At 53.7% G+C, this 10,184-nt stretch overlaps 1 protein-coding gene across 1 annotated transcript in view; it reads right to left on the bottom strand.

The window, feature by feature from the left end:
* Positions 1-1,992: 1,992 nt before the first annotated feature.
* Asb2 (ankyrin repeat and SOCS box containing 2) overlaps positions 1,993-10,184 on the bottom strand; it is a 34,051-nt gene continuing 25,859 nt past the window's right edge. Inside the window, exons 8-10 of the mRNA XM_055592734.1 lie at positions 5,680-6,241; positions 4,388-4,541; positions 1,993-2,539 (exon numbers count right to left, since the gene is read on the bottom strand). Coding sequence (XP_055448709.1) covers positions 2,403-2,539; positions 4,388-4,541; positions 5,680-6,241 — 853 coding nt within the window. The 3' untranslated portion in view covers positions 1,993-2,402. The remainder of the gene's footprint in view (positions 2,540-4,387; positions 4,542-5,679; positions 6,242-10,184) is intronic.

Here is a 10,184-nt window from a genome sequence, read left to right as displayed (position 1 = left end):
ACACACACACACACACACACACACACACACACACACACACACACACAACCAAAAGGCCAGGTAGGAGCTGAAACTGTAGCTCAGGGGTGGTAGAGTAAGTGCCTGCTCACCATGCACAAAGCCACAGGCATGGTTTCCATCACTGCAAGATAAATAAATAGCAGGGAAGAAGCAAAAAAAGAGGAAGGTCAAGTCGTGTTGGTGTGGCTACAAGTAGAACCCAAAGCCAGTTGAGGGAACCCCTACATTGTTCAGTGTCCTGTTCTTACCACCATGGCATTCTCATGCCCATGTGCTGCAACCAGGGCCAGACTCTCACACACACACACACACACACACCGCTCCCAAATGCTGTTTGTGATTCTGTGTGACATCTCTAAGGCAGGCGCCCTTCCTGAGCTTGATGACACAGTGGAGTCTGGAGTTACACATCCCCACAACACCTCCGAGCACTGGCCCACTGGGCAGGCCTCAGGCCACACTTAGCCTCTGGGCTGTGAGCAGACAGACAGATCTGTGGAAGCTCAAGGTGGTATTTGGCTATGTCCAGTCCAGGGTGTCTGATAGCGTACCTGCTGTCAGACATTAACTGCCAAGTGTGTTAGCTGAGCTCCACTCCCACCCCTCTGCTTCCACGGGCAGCCACAAGACCCAACGTGTGTGGCTCAGGTGGAAGGATGGGTAGCTGCTGTCTAGGCTGAATGGGGCCTTGCAGTGCCACAGCCCACCGGCCCGTCTGTATTCCCAACAGCTCATAGACTAATGAGCTAGTAGTGCCTTAGCTAAGCCCCTACCACCCTTCTGAATGCTTTGCTTCCTGGTTAAACCCTGAGACGAGCCCCACTTAGCAGCTTCTTCTGCACGCTTTGAGGCTAAACATCTCTAGGAGAAAGGATGCAAGCTTCCCTCTAGACTTCCTCCAACAAAACAACAAGGGATGGGAGCCAAGCACAAAGCTGGAACCAACCCCACAGGGACTTTGCCATGTAGGCTCAGGTAAATCCCTTCCCCTCCTCAATCTCCATATCCCCAGACCTTGAGGGTGTGGACATGATGCTGCTGAGCTCCCTCTGAGCCTAGGAGACCTCCCCCGCCACACCTTTCCTGGTCCTCCTCCTCCTCTTCTTGCAGAATAGCAGGGTCTATTCATGAAAACTAGGGATGCCAAGGCAGCAAGGCCACCAGGAACCCTCCAGTCCACTGTACAGACAAACCGAGTCCCAGAAGAGAAAGCCAGAGCAGGCCTGAGTCATCACTGCTCTGCGGGCCATCTGCTTACATTCTGAAAGGTCAGAAACTACCTTGACCTCACCGAAGACCCTTGGAGACAGAGGCTAGGTTAGGTGCAGGCTTTCATCAAGGAGGCCCACTTTGTTGGTGATGACGATTGACCTGGCCCAGGAGAAAGTTTCACTGCCATGCAGGGAGAACATTGAAGAACTAGTGCAACTCCCACGAAAACAGGATGTTCTGGGTCTCGGCTTCTGGGTCCCAAAGACCCTTGAATAAGGGTGATGGCAGTGCTGAGCCTTGGTGCTCACCTGTGCCACCTGCAAGCAGGAGACCTGCTTCTGCCTTGCTTGTCCCATAGGAACACTGTGGCCAAAGATCCTGTACTCGTCCTAGCCATTTCACCAGCTCTGGATGGCTTTTCTTACTATTTCGACTTCTGTAGCAAAAGAGTGAGAAGGAAGGTGAGGAAACAAGAAAGACGACCCAGGTATCCAGGGGACTTGTAAGCATAAGCCCCATGCTAGTGAAGGAAGATCTGGTGTCCACGGCGATTAAACCAGTAGAAGAAATCCAGCTGGGTCCTGAAGGACACACCCTCAGGCATCTTTTAGGGCCCAGCAAAGGTGACACGTTCAGAGGTCTGCATGCCCAGTACCTACCCCCTTGCCTAGCCCCTACTACTGCCAGGAACAGGGCTAAGAGCCCCCCGGCCTGGAGAGTCTAAAGGGAGGGACATTATAGGGCAGAACATTTGTACGCAACATTTATTGTACTCAATGAAGACTCAGGCTGAGGGTCCCCCTCCCAACCTGAAAGCTCAGAGTCCAGTAAGGGATTCACAGGTCGTTCCACAAGTTCTCCAACTGAAGCCTAGGCTTCCTGCCTGGGCTGTCTTTCCCAGACCAGCTCTGCCCTGGCCCCAGGTTGAAGGTCTCTGGCTATTCACAACGGCAGAGCAGGTCTGTGATCCATTCCACAGTCTGAAACGGGAGGTTCCTCGCCTACTCCACACGTCCGGCTCTCGCTTTGAATGGAAGCTCTAGTACAGAGACCCAGCAAGACCATACTCTGCAGCCTCATTCTGACCCCAGGTGCTCTTGGATACAGGTCAGCTGGGGTGTCATGGAAACAGTCTGAAGTGCCAGTCTGAAGTCTCCTCTCCAGGCCTGCTACTGTGTGTTCTCATATTTCAGGTATCTGATTAGCCTGCCCGGGAGCGGCAGTGTGTCTAGGAGTTTTATCCGGTATTTTCCTATGGCCTTCCGAACCCGCAGACGGCAGAGGTGAACCAGAGGTCTCGGAGGTTCTAGGAAAAGGAGAAAATGTGAGATGCACACTTGTCACTTGCACTGAGCAAGGGGGTGTGGCCTGGGAGTTTGGCCAGTGACATGGCTGAGTCCCAGAGGGGTGCTTACTGCTGGAAGCTTTGGTCCCCAAAGCTGGGACTGGCAAAGAGCCTTCTTCATACTTCCAAGCTGTGCGGATCTGCACAACCCAAGGTGCTCAGGGTAAATGCCACATCCCCTTCCCAGTAAGGCTACCCACCTTGCCCAGGATGTTCCTGGGACCCATGATTACATCCCTCTTTTGAGTCTTCTTGCCACACACAGCCTGAACCCCCCCACACACACACACACAAACAGTCTCAACAGATTGGTCAGAATTTGACCTCTCGGGACTTCCCATGCCTAGAACTGTTTGGGCCCGCTGCTGTCCCTGGGAAGCCAGATGAAGTGGGCAGAGCCTGGCAGCAGGACTGGGGAACTTGCTGCAGGTTGTAGACTCCTACTTGGGTGCTCCCAGACACTCCTGGGGTGTCTTAGGCTATGGTGTTTGCTAACTTGGGAGGTAAGGGTAAAGAGGGGCAGAAGGGTGCATCTGGTAATTGGGTGATTTATTTGGGCACAGGGAAGTAGTTTGTTAAACTAAAACATGCCATTCATTTATGCCTGCAATGAAATAATTTTGTGGCTGGGTGTCATCACAACATGAGGAACTGTAGCAAAGGGTAGCAGTGTTAGAAAGAGGGAGAACACTGCTTCAAGGAAACAAAGGCCTCAGAACTGTGCATCTTCTGTTCACAAGTGCTTGCTGCCCTATTTTATTCCTGGGGTGGGGTCTAGTTGTGAGAGATGACCCCTCTCTAAGGAAAGCAAGAGCAAGGACAGAAGAGGCCCATATCTGGGTGTGGACCACTCCACCCTCTAGTGGCCAGGGACTATAGCAGCAGCCAGTGGCTCCATGGATGATGGGTTAGTGACAGGTTATGGCATATACACAGCAGTGGCTGTGTGGGAGGCAGGGAGAGGACACCTGTTCCCTGCCACTGTCAAAGGCAATGACTGAGAGCTGTCTGCCCAGATCTGTGGCAGGGGACGATCCTGTGGTGGCTAAGGGCTCAAGGGAGTGGCTGGGATCGAGGAGGAATTAGGAATTAGGCACATCAGAGTTGGGGTCCTACGGGGGACAAGGATGAGAGCAGCCTTGGCAGCATGGTGATGCTTCAGGCCAGTCTCTGTGTTACCTGCCTGACAGACCAGGTCTAGCCTACTGTACCCAAGCTAGCCAGGCCCCATCATCTGAGTCTGGAAGGGTTTGGGCAATGACCCTGCCTTCCTTCTCTGTTCAGGGCTCAGAGGCCATCTCGCAGTCACCCTGAGTGTCCCTACAAGGCTTCTCAGGTGACCTGTTAAGCATCGGTTCCGGTGTGCGGGAAACCTGGTGGGAATGCAAACTCCAGGTCGTCACAGCACTGTGGAATCAGGAGCTGTCCTCTGGGTGAGGTCCGGGTACTGCAGAGCAGATACGCTAGGGCACCACCCACTCCTCCTCCTGCCATTCTGCCTCCCAATATGGGGGCAACCCCGAAATGCAGGCAGTAGATCAACAGCTCCCTCAGGTACCAGAATTATGTCAGGAGTAGGAACTATCATGTTGTCAGACCTGGGCTGGTCTCCTGGCTGCTACTACCTAGCTATGTGGCTTTGACCCAGGTGACACCATCTCTCTAAGGCCCGATGACTCTATCATCCCAGGAGCGACCAGCACATTGGGCGAACACTGCAGAGCAGGGCCTGTGCTGGTATGGGTCACGTTGCCTGAGGTCTGGGTGCCTGGGGCAGACCACGCCCGGTAGCAGCAGCAACAGCCCTACCTGCCTTCTCCTTGATGATGGCCCAGTCCTCATAGCTATCAATGTGCTCCTTCAGGCGGGAGCATAGCTGCACGTTGCCAACATAGTCCAGAAGGACATCGATGATGGGCCCCGCCCAGCGGCTCACTTCTGGGGCCGACAGGAACTCACAGAACTGAAAAAAAGAGCACAGCACTCTTGCAGAGAGGTGGTGGGGCAGGTGTCTAAGACCTGACAAACTTCACTCTACAAACCCCAACCCTCAGCATGGGCCTTGTGGTACTGGCATCTACTGCCCGACATGCAAGATGGAAAAGTTCCCATCATTGGTTCCCATCACTTCCCTGTGCTTCAATTTCCTTGTCTACAAGTTGGGCACATGACACCCACTCCAAGGAGTTTTTAAGAACATAAACTCCTTTGTACACAGGAGCTAGCCTTGCATGCTGGTCGTTAGCCACGAAAATGACCCTTAGCAGGGAAGTGTCTCTGGTTTCTAGTCTCTAGCTTCATTTACAGTTTAAATGCTGACTTTTAATTTCTTCTCCCCCTCTCTCTCTTTTAGTACTGAGGCTGAACTATGGCCCCATGTGCTCTACGGCTGAGCCAATCCCTGGCCTATCTCCTACTTTATTTGTTTTAAGAGTTAGTTTATTTTTTTCATTCTCTGTAAACATAAGTGTGTGAATATATGGAGGCCAGGGGCAGGGGATTCCCTTGGAGCTGGAGTTACAGGTGGTTGAGAGATGCTCCCTGAGAACCCAACTCCAGCCCTCTCTGCAAAGAGCAACACATGCTCTCACCTGCTGAGCCAGCTCACCTGCTGAGCCAGCTCTCCAGGCTCTCTTTTGCTTTTTTTTTTTTTTTTTTTTTTTAATCTCGAGACAGGTTCTCACTAAGCTGTTAGCCATGACCTGTAACTTTCCTTAGGTACCAGGATCTTATAGGCATCACGTACCTGGCTGTCCTGCATCCTAGGAACTTCTCTTGATTTTACATGCAGCCTGCTCTGCAGTTCCCTTTCTGTCCACTGAGGTTTGTTTGTTTGTTTTTTGTTTTGTTTTGTTTTTGTTTTTGTTTTTGCTACAGGTGACTGGCCCTGGAACTTTTCAAGGTTTCCTCCTCCACAGCCAATCTTTTATCACGCTGTGGGTTCCTTAAAGGGCCCCAAATGGAAATGAGGATTGCATCACAGGCAGGGGCCACGGAGTCTGCCTCTCCACCAGCCGACCTACCCTCCTAAGCCATCACAAAGGACGGTTCACCTTGCCCTGCCTTCCCTGACACCCGCCGGCCCCCCTCCCTCCATGCACCTGCACCACGCTGGGTGCCTTGTCATCCACGGGTGGGTCGTGGAAACGGCTGGATCGAGGGGCGGGCGGGTGCGGCCCGTTGCCGTACAGGCAGGAAAAGCAAGGCTCGCCATCGCAACCGAGGTCCATGAGGAACTTGAGCAGCGACAGGCACTTCATGGCAAACATGATAGTGGCGGGGAAGGCGGTGGGGTGCGTGGCGATGTAGGCGTCGATGTTGGCGCCGTGGTCCAACAGCAGCTGCATGGTGCGCAGGCAGCCGTGGCGGATGGCCACGAGCAGAGGGCTGATGACGTCGCGGTTGGGGTCAGCGCCGGCCAGCAGCAGCAGCTCGGTGGCGTACACGTTGTTGTTGACCACGGCAAAGTAGAGCGCGGAGGTGCGGCGGTCCTCGTAGAGACGCGCGCGCTCCGGCGCCAGGGGCGCGTTCACGTCGAAGCGCGCGGCCAGCAGCGCCTCCAGCACCGCGTCGTGGTTGCGCTCGGCCGCCAGGTGCAGAGGGCTGATGCCGCTGCGGCGCACGCGAGTGCGGCTGGTCACGGGCAGCAGCATTTGCACTATCCTGCGGGAGGATGGGACAGGCACGCGCGGGTCAGGAGGCAGCGCGCACGTGCACAACCCGGCCAGCAGGGGGTGCCGAGGGACCGGTCGTACTTAGCCGCCCTCTTTTCCCCTAGCCAGAAAAGGTTGCAGCTGGCCTATGAGTTCTGAAAAATCTCAGCCAGATGGAGTATGGCTTCAAGCATCTCACGTGGACAAATTCCAGCCTAAATAAAAGATGCTTGGGGGTGGAGAGATGGCTCAGAGGTCAAGAGCTCTGGATGATCCTCCAGAGGGCCCAATTGGAGTCCCAGAACCCACAGGGCGGGTCAGGCGGGTCACAACCTCCAGAGTTTGTCACTTAGGTTCCAGAGGACTGAAGCCCTCCTCCGGTGACCACTGGCACAAGCATACCCGTGGTACGTGGACGGACATGCAGACAAAACACTAACCCACTACTAATAAAGACTGCAGCTCTCAGAAAACTGGAGGAAGTGGCCGGAAGGCCCTCACTCCCAGTGAAGACCCAATCTACTTTCTGAAGGAGGTAGCAGATAGAGTTGGGTGCTGAAATCTGGAGCCAGTGTGGAAAGAGCCTGTGTAGAAAGGAAACACTGGCAATTCGCTTTTATCTTTATGAGAACCCCCGAAGCATGTCTTGTTGCTTCCACACTGCAGATGAGAACAACTGAGGTTTAGAGTGATTAAGAAACGTGCTGGGAGGGACACTCTGGGGTCCTTTCCTCCCTATTCTGCTGCCCTGTTAGCTGGTGGAACCTCTAGGCATGGAGCCAGGAAGGGGGAAACTTGTCCCAACCACTCCTACCCCAGACCCATTAGTTCACTGTGCCCATACAGAGCCTTCTCTCTTCTCCCACAAGATGGCAGTTTCTCCTGAATGTTTTTCTGACATCCTGAATGAATGTTTCTCCTGAGCACTGAATGTACCAGCTTCCCCAGCCCCTCTGCCCACTTTTGACACGGAGAGCTTGATCAGCCGCTGCTGAGGCCAGAGCTCCCACCACACTGGCTCCGGACTGCGGGACCGGGCACTGATCTCAGCATCCCACCTATTGATCTTCAGAGTTCTCCCAGGGACCCTTTGAGATTGTACTCCTGTTACAGATGAGGAGGCCCAGAAAAAGATACACAGCCTGGAAGTGAGAACGCCGAGATTTGGGTTGAGATTGTCTGACCCTTTAGGCCACACTCTTAACTAGTGTCCTACTTCTGGTGTAGCAATCAGGGTGACAGCTGATAGGCCATGTGGTTTTGCGATTTTCACAGTGTGTTAACTTGCCTGGCCCATTTTGCCCTCACTGTAGTCCTTTGGCGTACCCAGAGAGAGCTGCATCTATCTTTTTAACAGACATGGTTCAGAAGATCAGTGACAAATCAGAGGTCACAGAATAACTCTAGGGCTTTGACCCCAGGACCCTTCATCTCAGCTCTTGACCCCAGAACTCCTCATCTTGGCTCCATCCCCTGGATTCCTGCCACCTTCTAGAACAAGCACTTGCACTGTTGATTTCAACCCCTAATCCATGCAAGCGCTGTTGACAGGTGACCTCACAGCCTCCTATGGGACTCTAAGGAGGTGGCCATGTGGGGAAAGGCAGAGGAGAAAGCAGGTGCCACCAGGCCAGTTCCCATGTCTCTTGATTCCTGGCACTCTCCTTGCTTCTGGCTTCCTGGAATTGGGATGCCAGTGACGTCCTGCTGGGATCTCCTCTGAGGACAGCATTATTGTCAGCAGTGATGCTGAGTTTGGCTAAGATCTGCCTCTGAATCCTCAAAAGGAAATTCACACACCCAGGGGAGCTAATTGCCTCCTAATTTCTATTTGTGCAGGCTCCGGGGGCTTGACCTCCTCTTCAGAGGTGCTGGTCAAAGGCAGGGCTGGGGCCCCTGGACCACCGCCATGACCAACAAATGCAGGGTAACAGCCGTGACGCGCCCAAGCACGGGAAAGAACAGGGACGGGGAGGGCTGGGCGGCTGGCCCATGGGCTGGAGTCTCTGCAGGCTGCAGCTGGTCTCCAATGATTCCCTGGCCAGGCCAGGGAAAGGGACGGAAATGTGGGAACTTGACAGTCTCTTCCCTGAGTCCCAGAAGCATAAAGTCAGCAACTCAGGGAGTCATCAGGTCGCTGCTTACTTCTCTAGGACTTAGCCATCGAGGGTTAATGTGCTGTGCTGGCCAGATCCAGAAGACACGGGGGCAGGGCTGCCATTTTATGGAGGGTAAAACAGAGGCCCGGGATTGGAGTGGGGAAGCAAGTGAGTCTGAATAAAAATAGGCAGCAAGCCAGGGCAGAGTGGAGGTGCTGGGTACCTAGGGCCAGGCCTTCCATGGTACCCCACCCCTTTTTATTAATTAATTAATTAATTAATTAATTAATTAATTAATTAATTAATTTTGAGACATGGCCTCAAACTGATACGTAATCAGGAAGGACCTTGAACTTCTGGTCGTCCTGCCTCTACCTCCCCAGCGCTGACATTACAGGAGTACGCCACCGTGCCTGGTCTAGGTTCCCCACTTCTGGCCATGGAGAGTGCCTTTGTGGACAGCCCACTGTGTAGGTGGCTCTTTTCTACCAGGCCATTTCTGTGGGACAACGGCAGGTGACTCTATAAAATAGGCTGGGATTAGCTGACTGCTCTCAGAAAGCCAAACAGAGTTAGCCCAGGACTGGTCCTGGGACGCCCCATGCAGCACCTGGGAAGATATCACAGGATGCCTCTGACTTTGGACCTAAATTCAGGCCCCCTCAGTACTGAAACCCCACTCTCCTTGCCCTAGAGCTGGGATCCCGGTGAAGGCTCTTGTTCCTCAAGCACGCAGCCATGCCCTGCTGCATGACCTGGGTGTGATGCCTTGCCTTAACCCAGCCCAGGAGCAGTGAGTAGGTATTCAAGCTAGCGGTCATTTAGAACGGGGACAGGGGGATGTTGGGGGACAGCACAGGAAATGAGGAGCCACCAGGGTTCAGAGCCACCTGGACCTGGTGGCAGCTGCTGGCTTAATGCGGGGCCATCTCAGGCGAGCCACTAACCCCTCTGAAACAGAACGGATTACTCTGAGTTATACTAGTGATGACGACAACGATGCCTACAGCTACCCTTCACTGAGGACCTGATGCTAGGAACACCTCACCCTCCTCAGAGTCAAGACTACGTCACTTGTCACCAAAGAGTGTGCACCAGGTGTCCTTTAAAGGGCTCCTCACAGTCACCTCCTTTAATTCAAAAGTGACCCTGCAAGCTGAGAAGTTTTTTGTCTCGTTAATCCTTCATACGCCAAGGTGTGCAAAACCTTGCTGTCTCATTTGCCAAGCCTGCTTTTGAGGCTACCATCTCACACCTTAGTCAGATAAGTACACATTAAGCCATTGGAAGGCAGTTAGAAGTCTGGGTCCTGAGCACAGTGACAGCGGCCCCTGCCCTGCTGCCCCAAGCCAAAGGAGACCTTAGTCAAGAGGTCATGGTAGCCTGACCCTTGTTAGCATTCACCCGTCCCACGGGGACTAGCCACCACTGCTACCAACACACTGAACCATGTAGTGGGTCAGACACGAACTCTGAAGTACAAGCCTGTGTTTTCTGTTGCCCACAAGAGAGGTGCTAAGTTCCTGAAACTCACTCAGGCACCATGTGGAAACCCTGGCACCCTGCCCCAGGCCAGACCGATGCCATTAGCTGGTCCACGGAGGGGCTTGGATGAGGCTGCACAGCTGAGGTTGGGAACCCATGCTTTCAGAGCCCTTCCCCACATTCTGGTCCAGCTCACCAAGTCTTTGTGTGTCTACCTGTTCTGCTGGTCCCTGTGCCACACTGGAGATAGATCAGATAAGCCTAAGGGATGGGGATGCTAGCTCCTCTGTCAGCCATGCCCCAACACCTCCTCCCCTCCCCTACACACACACACACACACACACACACACACACACACACACACACACA

Source organism: Psammomys obesus, unplaced genomic scaffold, assembly GCF_907164565.1.
Source record: "Psammomys obesus unplaced genomic scaffold, mPsaObe1.curated_primary_1811, whole genome shotgun sequence".
In the NCBI taxonomy this organism is placed as follows: domain Eukaryota; kingdom Metazoa; phylum Chordata; class Mammalia; order Rodentia; family Muridae; genus Psammomys; species Psammomys obesus.
This window is presented reverse-complemented; position numbering and strand designations above follow the sequence as displayed.